The following is a 24,529-nucleotide window of genomic DNA, read 5'->3' as shown; positions in this document are numbered from 1 at the left end:
GCCACAGCTGGGTTGCCCTCACGCTCTCTCTCGGCCATCTTGTAATCTTGTACAGTACATTTTAATGACCCCCCCTTCCCAGATGATGACCAAGACGAGACAAACCGTGGGCTCATGCACAAGCTGTTTGTCTTTGTCAATCAGCAGCCTTGGCATCCTGCCCTGAATGAAATACAAAACATAAAGACCTGAAGCCCTTCCTGTGTGCATGTGACCACAGGGCTGAAGAAGATATAGATCTTTACAGCAGGAACGTGAGGGAAGCTGTTTATCATTCCAAAAGTCATCCCACCTACTGTCTCCAGGGAACACTCTGTATTCAGTCAAGGCATCCACATGCCGGTTTGCAAAATCGATTGGCTTCTTCAGGTGGGATTTGATGTTTGAGCTTGCCCTTCCCATGACCTCTTTGCAGAAGCTTTTACTCACAGAAATAGCACAGTTTAGAGACATTTACTGTAAAGAACGAATGGTAAGGTAACAGAGGAACAGCATAGAACTGAGTGAAAATTCTGAAAATTGAACCATTTGGTTTGGGGTCTTGCACTTGGAGTGATGATTCTTGCAGCTTGCAATGGTGATTCTGAATGAGGAATATGAATAACATCAAAAAATTGATTGAAGCTAATACATTTTCAAAAAAGAAGTTTTACATGGTAAAAGAATTAACATAAAACTGGAATAGTAGTAAAGTAAAGCAGATGAATACATCTTCATATGGATGTATCAATACGACAGTACAGAAATATCTTGTGAAATATCTTTTATATATATATATATATATATATATAGTGGAAGTAGTATTTTGCTATGCCTCAATACAAATAATAGTGGTCAAGTATGCTATAATAAGGCAAAAACATTCTACACTATTATCCTGCTAAAACACTGGGTTTCAGTGTTGTGTGTTACTGATTAATAAAGTAGGGAGTGAGGGTCTCATTCAGTAGGATTGGCTTCATCTCATTGAGTTCCCCATTCATTCATTCATTTTCCCTGAAATGAAATCCACAAATTCCATATAATCATCCTGTTCTGTTGGTCGAGTGGGTAGCACTGCCGCCTCACAGCAAGGAGGTCCTGGGTTCGAACTCTGTGCAGAGTTTGCATGTTCTCCCTGTGTCTGCGTGGGTTTCCTCCGGGTACTCCGGTTTCCTCCCACAGTCCAAAGACATGCAGGTTAGGCTGATTGGAGAGTGTAAATTGCCCTTAGGTATGAGTGTGTGAGTGAATGAATGGTGTGTGTGCCCTGCGATGGACTGGCGACCTGTCCAGGGTGTATTCTTGCCTTTCGCCCAATGTATGCTGGGATAGGCTCCAGCCCCCCTGCGACCCTGATCAGGATAAGCAGGTTCAGATAATGGATGGATGGATGGATCCTGTTCTGTGTATTATTTCAGCAGAAAACATTTCCTTTATTACCGTTGTGTTGTATAATAGATTAATGGGATCACTCACTGTGAAATAACATACTGTACGTATATTGTGAACACACATTAGCCAGAGGGCCAATTTCATCTGGTGCTGTTAATATAATACCAGAATGCAGAATAGGCACAGTAACCAGAGATTACCATTCAAACAATGGACAATTTTAGTTTATAGCAGATTGAAACAGAGAATGTCAAAGAGACACATATATTTATTTATATAAATCATCTTTCTCTCCAGTGATGAACTGGTGTTAAGCCATTTACAGTTGAATTACAGTCCATTTTTATTGGTTAGTGAAATTTACAGACCATCTCTATGAATAAGCCAAATAATAGTTGTGAAGGTTCACTACAAGGCCTACCTAAAGGCAAACTCTTCTATAGAGACATAAGAGGCCGGCTGCCAAGCTTTTAAATAGTTGGAGTTGGCCACAGAATTCAAAAACAGTTGGCAGTACAAGCAGAAAATCTATGTGGGAGGTAACAGTGAGACTGATGGTGTAAACAAACAAGGAACCTGGTCCAGCCATAATGTGACTCTGTATCACACAACCCACAATGCAAACTGCTCTTTTCCCATTTTGAGTTCAAATAAGAAAAGTTGCTTGCTGTATCCGAACACTAGATTAAGAAGAATTTTGGCCAAAGACATCCAGACACTGTGTTCCTTTCAAGTACCAACAAAAAAGACAAAGAGTTTTGTCTGTTATAAAAGCACTTGGCATGGCAAAACAAATAAGTGTAGTCCATTTCCGTAAATGTGTAAAGTGTTACAGAAATGTTATGATCAATATTGTCCACAATGCTTTGTGTGAAACACCTACTTTTTCTCCAGTATGACATTGTTAATGGATCCCACAGTATCTATAATGCATTGGCTGCCATTATTTCACACATATTAATGGCAATTTCATCACAGAGTGCAATAATTATATTTAAAAGAAAGGTGTATAGCAGTAATATTACATCTAATATGGAAGCTAGAATAATAAAAGGTTTCTTGGGAGAGGGGAGAGAATCAGCAAGACGTGATGGTGAGGTGATTTATGAGCACTGTCTAGCGGAATAAGCCCTTTATTTATTAATTTATGACAACCACTGTGGGACAGCAGTCTGATGGAAGAGCAGAGGTTAGGTCTGAGTGTATTTAAAACCAGTCCATACTACAGACATAAACAAATATAGAAACGTTTGAATTTTGATGTTGCCAGTTTCGTGGAGGTATTGGTATAGACGAAATTCCTCTTAGCTCAGTAAAAACTATAAATAGGCCCATACACTACATTCAATAGTTGAGCAGTGATTCATTTTTCTGACTTATTTTATGTGAGTGAGTGTATGTGTGTAGCAATTGTGTCCATAATTATACCAATGCAGAGGTTGCTGCCAACACTCCTGTCAATGACAACTTCTTTGTGTGAGGTTTCATAACACAAAAACCAAACTGTTTAGTAAATAACAGTAATTTACTGAATTTACAAATTTGCAAGTTAAGTAAATTAATTATTCCATCGAGTCTACGAAATATCATTATTACACACAAGCCGCATATTTACATGGAAACTTTATGGCCTAATAAACAGGTTAACCTATAATACATATATGAGTATGTACATATACATATATACAAGTATAAACTAAGAAAGCTTCGTAACAATCTTCTCATTTTAATGAGGTACTTTAAGGATCTTCAAAATTATTTTTTATTGAAAATCTTTTAACTTTGACATACTTACTTCATCAATAAACTGGCAACACATAGGGCATAGTGGGACTGCAGGAGTTTGGGAACCGTTATTACTGTATATCAATCGATATATTGATTAGTGTATTGATCTAATCAATATATCCATATGTGGTTGTAAGTTTCATATTATACTGAGGTCCTACTTCTGAATGCACCTGCAAGTAATTATCAAGACATATATGAGCTTGGTATAACTTCAAGTTCATATAGGATCATATATATTTTTTGTCTGTCACCTCTGAGTCCTGCATCCTCGTTTCTTCAGCCCTTCCTTCAGCTAGTAAAACAGAGAGACTTTCATGCTTGAACAGATGATCTGTTTTACTCTCATGTTTCACACTCCACTGTTGTTATCCGGCTTCCAATTATCCTCACACAGCATTTGTTTTTGACTGTGTTCCCATTACTTGTGGCAGTGTGCTGTCAGTTGTGTTCTGTGATGTGTGAGCGGACAAAATTGCAAAAAAGGTTGTTCCTTTGGTGTGACTGTAATTACTTGCCATAATAGCCTTTATATGAAGCCTTTGTAACCTTTAATTGGTCATTAACTTCAGGCTGAAGCCACACATTTCCCTATCACAGGTCTCAGCACAGTGAATCCATATCTATTCCTTAAATTAAATAAGGATTAGCACCTATCTAAAATTGTTAAATTTTAATCTGAAGACATGCTCTAAAATGTACATAACGTGCTGTCTGTGATGTATTGGTGAGCTGTCCAAGGTGTATTCCTGCCTTTCGCACAATGTATACTGAGATGCAGGCTCCAGCCCCCATGACCCTGAGTAGGAATAGGTGCTTTAAAAATAGAATGGATGAAGCATGGACTCAGAGATAGCAGAACACAGTTCCAGAGCCGGCAAACAGGAATTACCCAGGTAAGGCAGTTTGTGGTCACAGGACAGGTGATGGTCGAAAAACCAGGCAGTCAGGGCAATGTAGAGCAGGCAGACCAATGGGTGGTAGGAACAGGGAAGGAGTCAGGGACTGGAGAAGAAAAGGAGAAAAGGAGTCGTATCTCATACCTGTATCGTACCCCCCGTAAGCAAGTCAAGTCAAGTCACATTTATTTATAAAGCACATTTAAAATGACTACCGTCAATTGCTGTACAATTTCTAATTACTGTATATAAAAATAAAAACGGTAAAAAAACAAACAAAATACACAGTACTGCAATAATAATACATAAAGATACAGCAAAAACAAACAAGTTCTCCAATATGTTTGGTACAACCTACCAGCTAATGTTGTAACAAATCAGTTATATTATATTTGACATATTTATATAATTTTTTATTTCTCCTTTACTTATTCTCATTTATTTAACCAGGTGAGTCGCATTGAGATTGTTATCTCTTTCACAAGGCAGCCCAAGGGAGGAGAAAGCAGAGATGATAACATAATGTTCAATACAATACAAAAGCACAACACAATTACACATTAATACAATCTCAAGTAAAACAGTCTCAAGTAAAACAGCTGCAGTTTTTACAGTCTGAAGTAAACTTTTAAATTTGGCTTGTACTTCAAGCTCAGTTATAGTACAAAACCCTTGGCATCACACCAGTAATAAGAGATCTGCAACTCCACCTGTACAAATTCAGGAGTAATTACAGAACATTGTGTGTTCTCATATCGTCAGTAAACCCTTTGTGTTGTCCTGTACAGTAATTAGTATCTTTGAATGTCACCAGAGACATCAAACACAGCATGTTCTGTAAAACATGGCAGAGAGCCACAAACCTCAGTATTCTTTCAACATTGGTGCTTCATTTGAATTGTTCTTCGTCCTGATTATGTCCAGAGCACATATTGCAGTGTAGAATAGACACAAAGAAAGACTAATTATAGATTGCTGTCTAGGTGACAAATGGCTCATGCCAGCAGAACACTGTTACAACATACAGCATACATTATGTTGGAAGAATGTTATGAGTTGCCTGGGGTATTATCTATTGAACTGTGGACTTCTGTCATCGTGTGTGGTGCAGAGACCACTGTATTGGTGGTTAAACTGTGACAGCTCAATTAGGGGTTGATACAGGTCCAAATATTGTTCTGTTGTAAATACAGCGTAATATCAAGTCGGTGGCTATGCCAACCCAATTAACTTTACTGTCAGATACACAGAGGGGTGGGCACCTAAGCCATGGTTTGGCTTCTCGGGCTTTTTTATAAATGGGATTTTTTTAAATGTCTTCTTATCCCATAGCAGTTCCAAGAATTCAAACAAGTAAAGTTAAGCTACCAGTTACCTTTTCATTAAGGACCAAAAGCTCAGTACATGCTGGGATATAAATCTCAGAAATGGTCTTAATACATGACAAATGATTTGAGGGAAACTAAAGCATATACATATTGTTCTTTCTCTTCTTTTTTTACTGAAAGTAATGCAGAATAAATCTAAACACATACCAAATACGTTTGAAAAAAAACAGAAAAGCATTTCTGAAATAGCTCACTTCAAGTACTTTTTTGAACTTCCTCTAGCTTTCTGTAGAAGAAAACCATTCAAACAGCAGCTCATACTGGTCCACTCACATGCTTTCCAAATCCAAACATTTTTTTCCTGAGGAAGCTTGAAGAAATGGAAAAAAACAAATCCAACCAAATGCTAGTCACTTTCAGTGTCACTGAGGTTACCATAATTATAGGCAATCTGGCCTGTCCATAATTTTTATACATTTCTCGTGTGTGTGTGGTAGGATGTCATCTGTTTATTGAATGGATGAGCCATACTTGCACAGTAGCATCTGTTTGCACATAGAGGTTTTCACTTATTTAATCGTTTTCTTGTATGGAAAAAGCTGAAAGAATTACACTTCAAGAAAGTATTAATATTCCACTGTTAGAATAAATCAGAACATAAAAATGTAGCTATGACAAGTGACTACGCATGGAGGCTTCAGCTTGGTGAATTATTTTTTGATGTGTTTTTTATTTTTATATACAAACCAAAGGAGAAGTGTTAAGTGGATAGTTTTTCATTAAAATATAAAAATGGCAACAGGCTGAAAAGTGCGTACATGAACCAGCATTACTGGGTAAACAGGAGAGCAGGAGAAATACCTGATGGCTGTACAATACAAGATATTTTTTCTGTATAATGTACTACTTGCTACATTATATTACACTGTAAACTGTAATGGCGTATACATCACAGATAATTTCCATCATTACTAAGCGCAAAATGTCCAAGTGGTGCCACTGTACTGTAGCTAAGTACTCTCAGAGGTGTGTGGGTCTTAGTGGTTGGCATTTATGCAGCTATGACTTCTGGGAAACATGAACGCTGGAAATGCAAGAGGCCAAATTACAGGGTACACATGCTTGTGTTTGTTTTGCTGCCTGCTCTTGGCAAAATGCAACAACAGTAACTTACAGTGACATAGTGCCATCTGTTGGTGATCTAGAGCATTAAAAAGTACAACGTGTAATGTAAGTGGATATATTACTGTAGTGAGCTGTGGGGAGAGTTGGACTAAAAATGATGCCCAGACTGGTCAAAGCTGACAGAAAGGTGGCAGAAACCACCACTGCAACATGAAGAACAGCATCTCTGAACACACAACTCGTATTACAGTTTTTTACAATAACTTGGACACTAATTTCAGAACCTTGAGGTCATTTTTCAAAACCGTAGACACAAAACTCAAAACAGATCATCAAAATTTGCTTGGATACAATTTACATAAACTAAAAACCATTTGTTCACTGAACCAAATCACTTGTTCACAATGACACAACTTAATGTTCAAATAATTAGCCTTTCAAAATGAAATACACACATTACATTTGAAAATACTGTGTTTTCGTTAATTACAACGCATCTAACTACCAATGTATCCCACTACTCAAAATGATAGTTTTATGGAAACTGAATACTTGTAACAAACCCACAGTATGTTGTAATTATATTAGTGTTCTAATTTTGTTTGATGATTCCACTTTCTTCTACCATTTCCACTATATTTAGAACCACAAGAATAACCATTTTGAAATATGTATCAAGTATTTTTACCTGCTATAGCAAAGTATTGTAAAAACAACTAAACAGTGAAGCTATAGCTATCTTTTATGTGGGTAATCTAAACAAATGTTCCTATAGTACTTAATGAAAAGTTTGAACCAATGAGTTTGAAAGTGCAAGATTTCTTGAAAGATATGAATGCACAATGCGTGTTCTGAACAAGTGAACAGGCTGTGTTACAAGTGCTTACCATTTTTGTGTCTAAGGTTTTGAAAATTGAGCATAAGCTTGTGAGATTAGTGTCGAAGTCATTGTAAAAAAAAATGTAAGTGGATAGATACAGCAGCAGAAGCCTTAATAAAAAATAAGTGTTCACTGAGTATATATGACAATTCAATAACACTCATTGAGTATTATAGTGGGGCACCCCATCGTGGTGTGCATCAGCCAGCCTCCTAATGCATGGCCCCAAATGCCTTATATCCAGCAGAAACTCAGATAAGAAATATCAAGTTCAATAGCCAGTAGTTACACTCTTACGGTTCAAAAATACTTGAATTAGGGACCATAAGGCCACTTACCATGTAATTATTCTTATTGAGGAAAAAAATAACAGATTTTAAATCGCAGACTTCCAAAGATATTTGTCTGTATGGCATTCGCACGTCCCTTACTTGTTTTCTTTAAAGCCATAATATAATATACCTTGTGTCAGAGCAAGTGCTGACGGAGCTAGGCATACAGATAACGCAGTATTCTAGTGAATCTGCGGATACCAATCAAACGATATATCGCCACCTCAGCGCTGACGAAAGTGCTTCTCGAAAGTGAATTTACTCTCATTCCGGGGATTTCATCATTCACTCTGCCTCATTTTCTGCCGGTGTTTTCGGTCCATGCTTTTCAGAGCAGTCGTACCCGCCCTGGTGAGGTCCAGTATAGGCATCGCTGCCTTCGTGCTGCCTCGGGTTGCAGTGAAATCAGACCCGCTCCCTCATTCATTGAAAGGCAGGCTTTTTTCTCGATCGGTCTGCTTGAGTAAGAAGAAAAGTCTTCGGCTTCAGATTTCAGAAGGACAAATTATGGATGGCAATATTGAAGAGATTCTCGCCCCATTGAGGCTTGCAGTGAAAGAACAGGTAACGTTAGGAACTATATTAAAGTTAATGAATTGACGATGATTCACTTTGCATTTGGTAACGTTATTAACGTTAAACGGCTATCTAACGTTAGCTATATTACTAGCCAACTAATTGGTTAGCAAGCGGATTATTTTCCCCTGCTGGCTTGCTGTCAAATGAATGGTCAATGGGATACAGTAACGTTAGCTAGCTAACGTTAGACACCACGCCACGTTATCAAGGTTAGATTACTGCCTATCTGTAATACTACTGCTGAAATGATTCAAATGTATAGCTACATAATTATAAAAGCAATTACTACTTAACGTTAATAGCTAACGGTAGCCGTTTTTAAAGATTGCTAGTTAACTAGCTAAGAGTTGGTGGTTTGTGCAGCACTGATTGCAAGCTAGCGAACGGTAGCAAGCTAGCTAACAGCAAGAGTAACTTGCAGTACTTGGCTAGCTAGCTAATGTTCAATTAGCATATCCATTCAAAACCGTCGGGTTATTAGCAAGCTTGGTGGTCCATGTTACTTTGACGTTCAGTATGTCAGTTTTCAAGCGTTAGATTGATACCTTGATACAAGCTAACTGTTAAACGTGGTTGGCCTCAGCCAGCAGTCAAGCTAATGTGTCATATTCGCACGCAGTGCAGATGTTTTTCTCTTCGGGCTATGCCACGTTTCGTGTGATCATATTGTAACAATACGTCCTAGCCAAGTAGCTAGCGAGCATTGCAACGTGGAGAGGAGGAAGAAAGAACCTCGCTAACTAACCAGAATAGCAATGTTTTGCTGCTAGCTATTTCTACACAAATGGTCATGTCGAAGCCAGCTACTTAGCCCCATAAGTAATACGTAAGTTATATAAATGCATGTTTACTGCAGCTAGATAATTGATGTGGCGCAATCTTAATTAAATTAAATTATTTTATTATTGGATTGAAATGTTTCACGAAAGTGACTTCGATTGTGTTAAATGGAAATAAAAATAAAATTTCAAAACGAAGCATAACCGGCCAACTAATCCACAAACGGTAACGTTACTATGTATTCATGATCTATCGTGAATCATACCTTGGTTGGTTACTAGCTAATTAGTTCCATACCCCCACTAGTAGACTTGTCCATTTACATGGTAACGTAGTGTTATCCGGCTGCGTGAATGTACTGTACACCACGTCGTATCTGCTGAAGCAAGCAAAGTCCAGTATCTAACCAACCACAATGCTCTGTGCTACTCTTACCTATAACATTCGACTGTCAAATTATACAAAATCTATTGAGCACACACAGACAAAGCTGTACTATAGCTAGATGTTATAACTTTCCCATGTCTTACCGGTAAAAATGTATGGTTATACAGGAAGCATCTCGCAGTCAGTCTTTCTGTGAGAAGTGGGAGCACATACACCTCACAAACAAATAGCCTATAATTTAGCAGCCAGTCCCTAAACGGAATGGGAAATTTGTGACTGGAGTCCCTACCTGTTCCTCTCCTTGCAGGGGGAATTGGTACGCAAATTGAAAGAGGAGCAGGCCCCTGATGTGGATGTTACCAAAGCTGTGGCAGAGCTGAAGGCCCGAAAGCGAATACTCGAGGCTAAGGTGGGGTCTTTCAAACTGAAATGTGTTGTCTGCCAACTTTTTGCAAAGCTTTCAGCTAGTGATACTTGGTTGATGTTTAATTATTTGACTTGAGGTTAAATAGATCTGGATGTGCTACATTCATAAAAGTTTCCCTCCAAAAGTTTAAGGACGTAAGTTGGCATGCCCTGTGGTTCCTGGAACCTGCTATTCTGTGCAGTTCTCCAGGTTTTTGATAGGGCATATATTAACTCTGTGATTTTTGCGTGGAGCCTGTGGCTTTATACATCAGTCTCCATAGCCCGGTCTCAGAAACATTTCCTGCATACTGGACACTGCATACAAGTAAAGATTCTTGTCCACTCGGCTGTTTTTCAAATTAATTAATTTATTTTTCATCTTTCTCAGAGTTCGCCTATCAGAAGGCCCCTTTCCTCACCCTCCTCATTAAGTCAAACACTAGGAGGATTTCCAGTGTTATAAAATGTAAAAATTGTTAAATAAATATGTTCACGTCATTGTACTGGACAGTCAAATACTGTTCTGGCATAATTGTAACTTGAGCTATTCACCACTTCCAATCACGTCACCTTTAGGCTTGATTGGCTTCTGAAATTAAGATTAGCTCACTGATAAATTGCAGACCTTGTCTGGTGTTTCCGATTTCATATTCAGTCCTCTCTTCCCATTCGCTCTGCAGGAGTTGTCCCTACAGCCCAAGGATGATATCATTGATAGAACCAAGATGGAGGACACTCTTAAGAGGAGATTCTTTTATGATCAAGCATTCTCCATCTACGGTGGTAAGAGGCAGAGCACTAAATTACCATTAGTTAATGTCACTTGACTAGATGGAAATTATGGTTTTTGTAGGTATGGTTTGGTGTTCACCATTTTTGAAAGGAGAATTCATAGGAATGTTTTTAATGCACAGGTATAGCATTATTGTGCTCAGAAAATGGGCTACAATAGAACCAGGGCACAGGAGCTGCATCTCCTTCTTTTGGGCCTAATTGCATTTTGTCAGGTGTGAGCGGGCTGTACGACTTTGGCCCCGTCGGGTGTGCTCTGAAGAACAACATCCTCCAAGCATGGAGGCAGCACTTCATCCAAGAGGAGCAGATCCTGGAGATCGACTGCACTATGCTGACCCCAGAGCCTGTTCTCAAGTAGGTGATATGACCTCTGTGTGTACCTTTATACTCTGTTGATCCGGGGATGGACTGGTTTCAGGTTTGAGGTTTTAGAGGCCTTTTTAAAGCCCCCCAAAGCTTTCCCGAGGTATAATTAATCTGGATTTAATCTCAGTCAGTTTTAACTGACTTCAGGTTGAATCTGACTGTACTGCTGTTCTAGGACTTGAGTTGTAGGTTACTGAGAAGGTAACCAGCTAGTGAAGGCCTTCACTAGCTGGTTGTCTGTTCAGAATTAAGTTCTAAACGGCAGTCTAGGCTAATGTAGCATGGTTAGCTCAGCTAGTTCGCTAGTAAGCACGGATGGTGCAGTGAAAGCGAAGGCTGGTAGCAGGTTATCGCGACAACACTCCCCGATGACGTAACCCTCAAATTCAAAAGTACGTTGTTGCCCTTGGCTAGAGGCGACTGACTGGTAACGCGTTCGTTCAACAAAATATTTGGACAAGTGAGAAGCCGGGGTTCAAATCCCACCTCGGGCTCAGGCCAATTCTTCACCTGTTACATTGGTGCCGTGATTCGGATCTGGGTGGGAGTAAAAAAAATAAAAAATAAATAAAAAAATGGTTACTGCGGAGTTTCACATGGAGGGGAAGTCAAAGGGGGGTGAGTGTAGCATGGTTAGCTCAGCTAGTTCGCTAGTAAGCACGGATGGTGCTGTGAAAGCGAAGGCTGGTACCAGGTTATCACGACAACTCCTGTATGAAGTAGATGAAGTGTTTGAAGGAGGTGTTGAGGTGGGCCTCCTCCTGCAGCTGCATGACGGAGTCGAAGTGCTGGTGGTAGATATGAGCGTAGACCCGGAACAGCCTCTTCAGGATGGTCTTGGCCACAGACAGGAAGTTCTTCGGGAAGGGCACTCCGATCTTGGAGGGGAAGAGAGTCTCGTCGTCCAGCTGGTCCTGCACCCAGGTCATCAGATAGTCAATGTATTTGGGGGCTGAGCATTTGATGGGCTTCTTAATGTTGGTGCCGTTGGCCCAGTGGTACTCATACCTGGGCCCTGCAGACATGACAGCACAGCTGATCTCTGTGCAGAACTCTGTGATGGTGCCATACAGCATGTTGATCTGGTTAAAGAAATCCACCGTGTTCACGGCGATCCACTCGTTGAGGTCTTCTCCCTCCGGCAACATCACAGCCTGCCGCAGATTCCCGCTGCCCAGTGTGGCCTCGGCGTGCTTCAGCAGGTCGTACTGGTGGGAGCCTTCTGGAATGTTCTTCTTTGGCTTGAAGGTCTTTGAGGAACGATTAAAAAGGAAACTCATGGCAGCAGACGAGCAAACTGTTCAGTGCGGACACAAAGAAAAGTTTCAATAGAAGACCTCACAGAAGTCCGATCACTGGTATGCGTTGGATGTCTGATAGGCAATTCGGTGAAAACACACCTTCTTTAACTTTGCTACTTGAAAAATGTCCGTTTTTTGCGTTTTTACATTCAGTTTCCAAGACCACCTTGACTTGTTACCAGAGTAAATGCAAGATACGTAACCCTCAAATTCAAAAGAACATTGTTGCCCTTGGCTAGAGGCGATTTCGTCTTTAGCTGACTGGTAACGCGTTCGTTCAACAAAATATTTGGACAAGTGAGAAGGCGGGGTTCAAATCCCACCTCGGACTCAGGCAATTTCATCACCTGTTACACTAACACCTTCCTAATACTGGTGTGGTCCTGTTTTGGTAAATCTCCAATGCTGACATCGCACCTTTACAGTTACAGAACTGTGTGGACTGTGGTGATAGTGACTCAGCGGCCTTGATAGTGGTCCTATAGTGTGAGTCATGTTGCTGCCTGGTGGTTCCTGGAGACAGCTGGACTGTGCTGATCTGTGGGTTTTGATAGACAGGTAGACATTAATTCTGTGATTTTATGCATGGGGACTGTGTTTCTAAGCAGACTCCATAGCCTGGTTGCAGAAACAATTCACCAAAAACACTACTACTGCATAGTATAACATAGTATGCATTGTTCATTATTCAAGTAATCTTTCTTTGCATGCTTTTGCTCATATTCAAGCTGGTACTTATTAAGAATATTAATGTTGTGAGTCAAGGAAAACTAATCTATTCACTGTATTTCTGTTAGATATTCCTTTAAAGATCTTTCTGTGAGTATTAAACTGTTTTTGAAACCTTCAGGGTCCCAACCAAAGTATCTTAGTAAGGGTATATGTGTGCCTGTTGCAGGACATCAGGACACGTGGATAAGTTTGCAGACTACATGGTGAAGGATGTGAAGAACGGAGAGTGTTTCCGTGCCGACCACCTCCTGAAAGGTACGGAGCAGCACTTGCAGTTCTCCCTGTTTTTGGATCACATGAATGCAGTGATTCAGTTGAAGAGATTGCTCATATCAGTATAAATGTGTGAGATTTCAGTGGACCCCTCGGTCTCTCAGACCTGGCAATGTCCTGAGTATCAGTGCTTTGCCCTCAGGGGAAGGGAAGTGTGTGGCTCAGTAGAAATCACAGAGCTTTTAGCGGGATGCTGCTCCACCATTATCCCGTGCCTGCCGTTTAAACAGCAGCTGGTTTAGTGGTTAATGTCTGCCCAGTCACCGGAAAGTTCCGTGCTTCACTGGGTCATACCCAAAGATAAAATGGCACCCCTGGGCTCATTGTTTGGCTTGTAGTGTTGTGTTGGCTTACAGTTGAGAACAACTCAACACAGAAAGAGAGAAAGTTAAATTTCACTGAAAGATATTTACACAAGATGGCCCAGGTTTATTTCAAAATGGGAGTTGACATTTTGCTGTGTCTAGGGGCCAACTGAATAGCTAAGATTTGTATTTGTGGCAATACACAAATTAGTTAATCTTCCTATTGTCTTGTTATGCTTCCTGATAAATTTTAATAATGTAAAATGTGTTAATAACAGGCCTGTTTTTTAATACTCTTGTAAATTTCCTCATTTTCTTAGCTCATCTCCAGAAATTGATGTCTGACAAGAAATGTGCTGCTGAAAAGAAAGCTGAGATGGAAGATGTCATCACTCAGGTCTGATTGTAGAACTAAAAGCGTATTCTCATAATTTAAAAAATAATAATGTCCAGATTGAGATTGAGTTTTAATAATTTTCTCCTACTACATACATGATGGAGTTTCTCCTTTTTGTAAGCTGTGGCTTTTTTCACAGGTTCTAAAACTAATGTGAGATGCTTTGTCGACATTGTTTAGACTAATTTATCTTGCTTTATAGTTGTCTTGTGGAGACATTGTGATCCGGTTAGGAAAACTACAATTGCAGATGAAATATTGATATATTATTAGTTTAAAGTAACTGGAGTCCAGAACTGCAATGCTTGCTTATGCTATTCTCAGATGGACAACTACACCCAGCAAGAGTTGACAGACCTCTTTGTTAAGTACAACGTCAAGTCTCCGACCACAGGGAATGACCTGACCGCACCCATCTCCTTCAACCTGATGTTCCAGACCTCCATTGGACCTGGGGGCAACATGCCAGGGTAAAGGGAGGGGGCACTGAATGCTGAATCATGCTCACAAAATATTTCTAACTCTGTCTCCAAAACAGAGGGAAGTGTTTGGAAAAATTAGTAACCGCATTCAGAAAAGAAACTAATCTTATCATAACCACAGGCTAACCTAAAATCTCAATGTCAGTGCCACATGCTGAATTTGTATGCGTTTTAAAAGTTGAATTTATACGTTGCATGTAAACATCAGCTTTCACTTTCACATATCAAAGACTTGGCTGTATATGGCCGACGCATTCAGCCTGGTGTACTCAATGAATGTAATGTAATGTGCAGGTATCTACGGCCAGAGACCGCTCAGGGAATCTTCCTCAACTTCAAGCGCCTGCTGGAGTTCAACCAGGGAAAGCTGCCCTTTGCCGCGGCCCAGATCGGGAACTCCTTCAGGAATGAGATCTCTCCCCGCTCGGGCCTCATTCGGGTCAGGTGAGCCAGTTCAACTGGTGGAAGAGGGCAGTGTCATAGACCTGGAAATAGGGCTCACTCTACTTGGCTGTAATGGGAAGGTTTTCAGATGATTTACTGTACATGTATTTTGGTTGCTTAACATTACAGTTACATAACATTACAGTATGCACTGGCCTGCAGGAGCCTTGCTTTAAATCTCAGCTGAAATGGCTGAATATTGTGTTTTTTTCATTTTAAAAAAACTTACTGAGGGTCAGTATATGTGGAATGTCTCATTCACAGCTGGAACCATCTGTAATAGTTTCTTGCTGCAGTTTGCTTAGAGGAATAGCAGTAGAACTAATCTTTGTGGAAAGCTCGATCAACTCAGTAGTAGTAACTAAGGAGTGGAGTTATCACACAAATTGCATCTAGAAAAGTAAATGCAGTCCTGACCTTGTCCTCCAAACAGAGAGTTTACCATGGCAGAAATAGAGCACTTTGTGGACCCCAACGAAAAGATCCATCCAAAGTTCCAGAATGTAGCAGACCTGGATATCCTGTTGTACTCCTCCAAAGCACAGACCAGTGGCCAGTCAGCCAAAGTAATGAGGCTGGGTGAGGCAGTAGACCAGGTAAGACCGGTTGGTGGTGAGGGGGTGGAATTGGTGGGGAAGTCCAGCCTGCAGCTGTGTCCTGAATTTACCCAACTTGACTGCTCAAGACTCAGTTTAAAACTTGTTATTTAGAATTTACATCTTTCCTTTGTGTTGTTACTTGTAAATATTTTCCGGAAAAGTCTGTTGCCGCAGACGATTAGAGTTCCACCGCTGACCCAAGTGATTTGTATATGGCTGTCTGCCCAGCATACGATCTAAGCCCGCATTCATATTGGTTTGCAGGGGGTGATCAATAACTCTGTCCTGGGCTACTTCATTGGGAGGATCTACCTGTACCTTACCAAGGTGGGCGTGAGCCCAGACAAGCTGCGCTTCCGTCAGCACATGGATAACGAGATGGCCCACTATGCCTGCGACTGCTGGGATGCTGAGACCAAAACCTCCTACGTACGTCCACCTCCGTGCCCCTGTTGGCCTGGCTCCAATGGTCCAGCCACACTTTTACGACTGGTGCCGGAACCGTCGAGTTGACTGCAACGAAACGGCTACCTACAATTTGTTATTTTCCCCCACAGGGCTGGATCGAGATTGTTGGGTGTGCAGACCGCTCGTGCTATGACCTGCTGTGTCACGCCCGGGCCACCAAAGTCCCCCTGGTGGCTGAGAAGCCCCTGAAGGAACCCATATCCATTTCATATCAGAGCTTGCATCTCCACAGTCCGATCATAGGCTCTTAAGATGCGTAAATATCTGTAGCATTACATCTCACTGTGGTAGTGCTATTTTCTGGCATTTACAATACCGGTCAGTTTTGTCTATACCCCACTGTTTCAATGGCGTTTATGGAGAGCATTTGTTACCGCAGGTGCACCGTCTTCTTGTCACTACCCTTAACCATTGCACACAAAACCGTAAATGTTGTCCAGTTCGAACCAAACAAGGGAGCCATCGGCAAGGCCTACAAGAAAGAGGCCAAGCTGGCGATGGAGTACTTGGCCATCTGCGATGAGTGCTACATTACGGATCAGGAGAAGCTTCTCAGTGAAAATGGGTTAGTTCTGAAACCTGTGTGCTTTATGCAGTCTTTATAGCGTTCACATTTATGTTGCTGTAGGCTACTTGTAAAATAGAATTTTTTACATACATGTTTACTTCTCATCCACCTTAGTGAGTTCACCTTTGAGACAGAAGGGAAGACTTTTAAGCTAACCAAGGACATGGTCACTGTGAAGAGGTTCCAGAAGACTCTACATGGTAAGTTAGCACTCAACCTATAAATTAATACCTGAAGTTGTAATTCACAAAATGGGTGTAACACAGGAAGATAATACTGTCTGAAATTGAACCATTCTACTGGAGATTATTTATGGACATTTCCACGTTTGATGTGGACACAGTTGGTTGGCAGTTGTACATTGTGAATATTGAAATTGTCCAGTTCAATTTTCTTGATTTACCACTATCTACCACTCCAGGGCAGTTGACATGGCACCCCTAGGCCATCAGAATAAGGAAATCCTATTTAGTGATGTGCATAGGAAAGAAGCGTTGGTCATGAAAGAAGTGCATAATGATTGCATAAAATAATTTGTTCTGTTGTGTCAATTCTTACATTTTATTTATTACCCTTTCCCACAGTTGAAGAAATTGTTCCCAACGTAATCGAGCCGTCCTTCGGCATTGGAAGAATCATGTACTCCATCTTTGAACACACATTCCATGTCAGACAGGGCGACGAACAAAGAACGGTAAAGACTACTCTGAAGATAGCACAAAGATTTACTCTAAAAATCATCAATGAAGTGGGAACTGTGTAGCTCATAGTATTTCAGATATCTGCAATCGCAAGGGCTTTGCACTAATTTCTGGGACTAAATTTGCACTAAATTAACTAACTTCTTGTCCGCTGTTCTTAGTAGAGATTATAGCAGGGTTGATTAATTACTTGTGTGTTTCAAATACACAAGGCAGCTGAGGTGTTCCTTGCCCCAGACTTAACCAAGTTTTCTCTCTAGTTTTTCAGCTTTCCGGCCACTGTAGCACCCTACAAATGCTCCGTCCTCCCTTTGAGCCAAAATCAGGAATTCGTGCCTTTCGTCAAAGAGCTATGTGAGTACTTATTAAATTGTCACGTTGAATTGGCTGACAAGACTATTGACATGAGATCACTTATTACTGAATGTAAGTTTTGGGTGATTACTCTAGGCTGCTTTGTGTGATTACACTGTAAACACATTTTCCTTACAATTATCAGCAATTTTGGAGAATTGGAGAATTTCAGTCCTTGTAATAGGTCCCTACCAAAGCAAATTTAATTAGCTTTTATATGCCAAGTGCTAAGTTGTTAAATAGAAGGATGTGGTAATTTTGGCATTGTCATGACTTACTGTTAAGTTGTATTTAATTATTTGTTTGTGTTTACTGAAACAATGCAGACTGCAAATGCTATCTCAGGGGTACAATCACAGCTTTTGGAATTCAAACCTACAATCTTCTGACTGTGATTTCAGCCTCTTATTCACCAGTGAATGAAGTGATTAATAAATCACCAGGGCTAATGAGATTAAAGAAACTAGTACAAACTGTTTTGTGCTCAATCCAAGTGTAATTGGTTACACTGCTTTGACTGTGATTTCTTTGGGGGGGTCATACAGCTGGTACATTCTTCAAGATGAAAGAGAATGTTTTAAATGAGCCATTGTGCATATTTAATACCTCTTTATGAAATATATAGAGTATGTTTTACGATACGCAATGACTATTTTTAAAAAGCCTGTGAACTATCAAAGTTCTTGAAGAAACCACTCACGCTTTTACCGTGTTCTCTTTTTGGCATACCTGTAAAAATGCGAAGGAATAGTGTTTGATTTGTTGCACGTTTGCCCTCCTTTCCACAGCCGAAGCCATGACCAAAAACGGCGTCTCGCATAAGGTGGATGACTCCTCTGGGTCCATTGGGAGACGCTACGCCAGGACGGATGAGATCGGCGTGGCGTTTGGCATCACCATCGATTTCGACACGGTGAACAAGAACCCCCACACCGCCACCCTGAGGGACCGCGACTCCATGCGTCAGATCAGGGCCGAGGTAAGAGAACGGGGCTATCGGGTGGCACAGAAATTAGTCAGTGATGAATTCATAGGATTGGAGGAAAGCCACTGCTTTTCCTTGGTTTTTGAAGACATAGCTTACCAGTACAACACAAACCACTAAAACACATTTGCACAATGGGCAGAAATCATAAACATGCCTCATGAACACACATAGTACAGCAATGCTTGCAGTAGGATTGAGGTCAAATTTGATAGCATTATATTAGATTACATTACACTTTATTTAGCACACTCTTTTATCCAAAGCGACGTACAAACAATGCGTAGCATAACATGCACAATGTCATTAGAACAGACTATAGAACAGGTTAGATAAGATGCAATTCACAAATGATCCGTTTTACACAAAACCAGTTGGCAAGACCATTGTCTGCTTTGTAGAAAAGCAGCGAGTGGATTTTTAAAATGCGTGTTTATGTTGTGTCGGAAGGTTTCTGAGTTGCCGGAGATTGTCCGCGACCTGGCGAATGGAAACACCACATGGGCCAAAGTGGAGAGCAAGTATCCCATCTTTGAGGGACAGGAGACCAGCAAGAAGGAAGTCATCGAGGAATAAAACACAACTGCACCAGCCAGCACCTCTCACTGGAGAAAGCGGACATTTGTACTTAAAGTCAATCGGGGCACTTTCCCAGCTGTAATTTGCAAAGCTGTCTGTTCACTAGTAGAGGTCCTTATGTTTCACAATGCAGCCACTATTGTTTTGGGATAATGATAATTTTTATGTAATTATAATGCTTCAAGTCGAATAACGGTATGTTTTTGCATATTCCTGCCCATAAATGTTAGCTTTTAAATTCAGTTGAAATCCTCATAACTAAAAAAAGAATGGGGGAAATGGCGAGGCATTTTGGTGAATGACCTCTCTCTTTGAGAGCTGTTGGTGTACGGTTTATACAAATGCCTGAAAAGGTGAGGGAAGGCACTTTGTCTTTATATCAACCTGCTTAAATCATGTCCTTTCTTTTCAGTTTCGAGGTGTGTCTCACAGAGCAGAAGACATGTATGTCACTGTTCTGAAACTGGGGAAATGAAATGAAAAGCATCTTGGTTCAATAAACCCAAATTATCTGTAGACCTTGTGGTTGTATTCCATTTTTTTTACTGTATTTATGTACACAATACCAGTATACCAGCGTTCCTTCTAAAGATGCATTTTAAATGTTGGGCTTAAAGAGGTCCAGTTGTTTTTGGGTGTTTTGTCTGCCCCAAAAATTTTATTACTACATTTTTACATTCTTGCAGTAATCCAATATCCTCATTCTCAGAAATGGTTTATATATACCATGAAATACAATGGATGCAACCACATTCCATGATATTGACACACACTCCTCTAGACATGGTATTTACACACAGTATTCCAAATAAGTCATGTGAAGGACATTCATGAAATGTCCTGCCAATTCAATTAAAAGAGAAGCTTGCTTCTGCATTATGCTGTGTTATGTTTTATTATGATCAAGATTGAGAATATTGGGACATACAGATGTACTTCTATTTCTATGTGGAACTAGAACCTGTATTCTGAGCAATATTCCATTTAATAGTAAAATCTCATATCTCATAGCGGTATTCACCACCAGGATACTGGCTTATTTGGGATTTTGTAAACAGCAAAATATTCACATTTGTCATTGTCAGAACACTTGAATATGCACGTTAGAATTGGAGTATTAGTGCATGTGTAAATGTCTAGTCCGTAGTATTAACAGCTGATCCCTTGTAAGTGCACACGATATCTCCATGCAATTACCACATTCTGTCCTTTTGAAGTAGTATGTCCCAATCTCAACTTGACTGATATGACTAAAGGGAGATAAATGGTTGCTGGCTTATTTGGGATTTTGTTAACGGAGCAAGATATTTACATAATTTGCCATTGTCAGAACACTTGAATATTCATGTTAAAATGTAAATGTACTTAATGATGCATAAATGGAGAAATGTCTAGTCAGTAGTATTAATAGCTTACCCCTTGGAACGTAAGTACATACAGATATCTCCATGTGCTTGCCACATATTGTAAGTAGTATGTCCCAATGTCACCTTGGCTGATATGACTAAAGGAAGATAACACATGCAGCTGTATTTTTCTTTTGGGCGGCTTGTTCATGTATCTAAACAAAGGTCAGGTCAGGTCACATCAATCTGCTGTTGAAGATAAACCATAATCCTTAGCTGGCTGAATCCTGACTTCACAAAGTAAGGGCTACAAACCATTGGCATTCATGCACCATGAAACGCAAGGGTGGTATTACAAATATCTGATGTTAAAGACCGGTTTCCTATGAAGGAAATCAATTATAAACTGCAACTCACAACCGTTCTGTATAATCCTGTGGTTATTGTAATTCTCTATATTTTTCGGTACTATTTTCACCTTTTATGCATTTAAATCTATCATTTCTGTTCACCATTCCTGTAGGTATGACAGTGTGTTAAGGGCATAACTGAATACATCCACATTGTAGAGCATTGTGTTTGTTTAAATTAATAGACACTCCAGTCCGGTGATTTTATATGCATAGTCCCATGTTTTTTCCAAGAAATAATAATAATAATAATTATTATTATTATTTATGTATAAATGATAGAGTAAAATGTGTATGCTCCAAAACTGTGTGTTAAAGGTGACTGTGGAGTTGGCATTTATCTATATGACCACATTGGGGCACTATTTCAAACTCACCCACCTTTGCAAACATTTTTTGTGTAGGCCTACATTAAAAAAAGAATGTGCATAACAAAATATACACTTCTTAAATAACAATTGTATGCTGACACAGCTATATAACTATGTCCTCCGTGGTGAAAGACACAAGGTCTATGTGCTTGATGGGCCTCATTTTCCCTCTAGGCCACCATTTGAATAGCCAGTATAACTGACACCGTATTGAAGACTGCAAAGACAAACCTGACAAACATGAAGAGAAAATGACATTTCTAAGTCCATAAGTTCTACAAAAGAAAAATGAAAGCATAGTTTTGAGATCCTTAAAGTTTAGTTAAGTCCTTTAATACCATGTTAATATGACTAACAGACCCTACAAAGACCAAATACGGATCATTTTTTTTATATTTGTCAGCCTGGTGGAGCATAAAGCAGACTGACAATATTCCAATCAACTGTCTGGCTGAGGGATAAGGGAACAAGATAAGAGTCACGATAAAAACCTGAAACAGGCCCGGACCTATTCAGAGTATGCTGGTTCCTCTTATTCTAGTTCCTGTGCTTTATTTTGAAGCCATTTTCTCCATTCATCAGGATATGAAAGCACAGTAAGTAATCATCGATTTCTGAATGAATACACTTAAATGCGCAGGCATGATTAATAACGTATTATTATGTTGCCATTCCTTTATCCCAATGCACATTCTAAAAAAGTGCATTGGGATAAAGAGAAGAATGAAAAGAAAAAAATGATCCTATTTGGACTACTAAAGCTACACAGGAACCTGTTGAGGAACTGGAAATTGGGTTTGTACCCAATTACAGAAGGATTTGGTGAGGATTTTAGGTACACAAATATGTTAATATAATTTCAGCACACTGGTTTGAACTATTTATAATAATTCATGAAAAATTTAAGATTTGTCATGCCCATATACAGTGGGCTCAAAAATTATTGGCACCCTTGACAGAAAATGAACAAACAATACTCAAAAAAATTCTAAACAATATATTTATAGACAAACTCGAAATACCAACATGTGATAAATACTGTGCTATATTAATGTTTCAATGGAACCAACAAAAATCATTTACTGATTTAATTCTAAATCAATTTCCTCCAAATCAATGTTTCACAATTATTGGCACCCTTAAAGATTATTGTAAATAACACCTACCAAAATTAAACCAGGTATTAAATTCCACTTATTTAAGTTTATCTATGTGTTAAGGAACTGTATTGAGTGATTACATCACTTCCTGTTTCACTAGGGTATAAAAATGAAGTAACACACATGCAATATCCCTTTGTCATCCAACACCATGAAGAAAACAAAAGAATTGGCAGTTCAAAAGAGGCAGATGGTCATAGACCTTCATAAACGTGGTAATGGCTACAAGAAAATTCTCCAACAATTGAATATACCACTGAGCACTGTCAGAGCAATTATAAAAAAGTTCAAAAGAAATGGAACTGTTGTAAATCTCATGGGTAGAGGACGCAACTGCATCCTGCCCCCCAGGATACTGAGGAGAATGGTGAGAGAAGCAACAACATCCCCAAGGATCACAGTGAAAGAATTGCAGGCCTTGGTGGCATCTTGGGGTCACCAGGTTTCAAAAAGCACCATCAGACGCCACCTCCATAACCACAGCCTCATTGGAAGGGTTGCCGGAAGAAAGCCTTTTCTGACCACAAGACACAGAAGAAAGCGCTTGGAGTTTGCCAAACGTCATTTACATTATGACTGGAACAAGGTTCTCTGGTCAGATGAGACCAAAATTGAACATTTTGGTCAGATACAGCATCGGTATGTTTGGTGTAGGAACAGAGATGCATACAAGGAGAAGCACCTCATACCCACAGTGAAATATGGTGGTGGGTCAGTCATGTTTTAATTCCAGAGGTCCAGGGGCACTGGTTAGGATTGATAATAGCATAATGAATCCCAGCAAGTATCAGGCAATTTTGGCTGAAAATCTGGTTCCCTCTGCCAGAAGTCTGGGACTTGGTAGTAGGTGGACTTTCCAACAAGACAATGACCCAAAACACACTTCAAGATCCACACAGAAATGGTTCCGTGACAACAAAATCAACGTTCTGCAATGGCCATCTCAGTCACCAGACCTCAATCCAATCGAAAAGTTGAAGAGGTCAGTTGATAAGCACAAACCCAAGAACGTGAAGGATCTTGAAAGGATATGCAAAGAGGAATGGTCCAAAATCTCTCCAAATGTGTTCCTTAATCTTGTCAAAAATTACAGGAAGAGACTCCATGCTGTTATCCTTGCCAGAGGTGGTTGCACTAAGTACTAGGTGAAGGGTGCCAATAATTCTGAAACCTTGATTTTGTTGAAATGTATTTTTTATTAAATGATTGTTATGATTTTGGTTGTTTCCATTGAAACATTAATAAAGTACAGTATTTGGCACATGTTGGTGTATTACCTTTCTCTATAATGATATTATTCTTTTTTTTAAGCCTTGTTTGTGCATTGCTGGTGAGGGGTGCCAATAATTCTTGAGCCCACTGTACATATCTATAGGCCTTCTAAAAAACTATTTTGGGGCAAATCCTCCCATATTGACATTAAAAATATAAATTAACTTCCCAGAATGTCAGTACTGTGCAAATGTCTTAGGCAGACACACACAAATGTGAAATTTGTAAAGCGAAGATGCTTTCCAAAATAATGAAACTAAAAGTTTTGAAATATTTAAAAAGTTACTATAAAGAGGAGGAAGCAGTTAAAAATGAAATCAAATCAATATTTGATATAACCTCCCTTCGCCTTTAAAACTGCAATCAATTCTCTTAGGTACACTGTCCTGTAGTGTTATAGGAAAATCAGCTGGTGGGTTCTTTCAAACATATTGAAGAGCTTTCCAGATAATCCCAGACAGCCTTGAGCATTCATTTCCATTAATGATTACATGATAATTCAATGTGCATTCTCTCTGTGACTACTTTAAACCAGCAAGGCCTCATAGAAGTGTTTTTCCTTTCATTGTTAATACAAGCTGTTCTGTGCGCTTTACCTTTAAGTGATAACATTGCTGCTTTGACTGTCCCTTGATCTACTGGTCTGCATCACAGGGCTTTTTTATAGTGTGTATTTTATTCTATTCATTCAGGGGTTTTATTCATGAGTTTATGAATGTACTGCTGTTTTTCAACCCCAAG

The 24,529-nt window shown here is 39.7% G+C and overlaps 2 protein-coding genes and 2 non-coding genes across 4 annotated transcripts; 3 read left to right on the top strand and 1 right to left on the bottom strand.

Moving 5' to 3' along the window:
• The first annotated feature begins 7,999 nt into the window (after positions 1-7,999).
• Positions 8,000-19,745, top strand: gars1 (glycyl-tRNA synthetase 1). Its single transcript, XM_061238716.1, has 17 exons — positions 8,000-8,290; positions 9,780-9,881; positions 10,561-10,663; positions 10,888-11,029; positions 13,241-13,329; positions 13,973-14,049; positions 14,374-14,519; positions 14,826-14,975; positions 15,409-15,571; positions 15,839-16,003; positions 16,132-16,240; positions 16,463-16,607; positions 16,725-16,810; positions 17,195-17,304; positions 17,572-17,665; positions 18,454-18,644; positions 19,101-19,745. Exons 1-17 carry the CDS (start codon positions 8,048-8,050, stop codon positions 19,224-19,226), a joined length of 2,241 nt encoding a protein of 746 aa, XP_061094700.1. The 5' UTR covers positions 8,000-8,047; the 3' UTR covers positions 19,227-19,745.
• LOC133127814 (small nucleolar RNA SNORA84) lies at positions 10,046-10,180 on the top strand. Its single transcript, XR_009708676.1, has one exon. It is a non-coding gene; the product is annotated as a small nucleolar RNA SNORA84 (small nucleolar RNA).
• LOC133125934 (MOB kinase activator 1A-like) lies at positions 11,740-12,333 on the bottom strand. Its single transcript, XM_061237685.1, has one exon. It carries the CDS (start codon positions 12,319-12,321, stop codon positions 11,740-11,742), a length of 582 nt encoding a protein of 193 aa, XP_061093669.1. The 5' UTR covers positions 12,322-12,333.
• On the top strand, positions 12,844-12,978 carry LOC133127816 (small nucleolar RNA SNORA84). The gene has a single exon (XR_009708677.1). It is a non-coding gene; the product is annotated as a small nucleolar RNA SNORA84 (small nucleolar RNA).
• Positions 19,746-24,529: the final 4,784 nt, after the last annotated feature.

Source organism: Conger conger, chromosome 4 (assembly GCF_963514075.1).
Source record: "Conger conger chromosome 4, fConCon1.1, whole genome shotgun sequence".
Lineage (NCBI taxonomy): Eukaryota > Metazoa > Chordata > Actinopteri > Anguilliformes > Congridae > Conger > Conger conger.
This window is presented reverse-complemented; position numbering and strand designations above follow the sequence as displayed.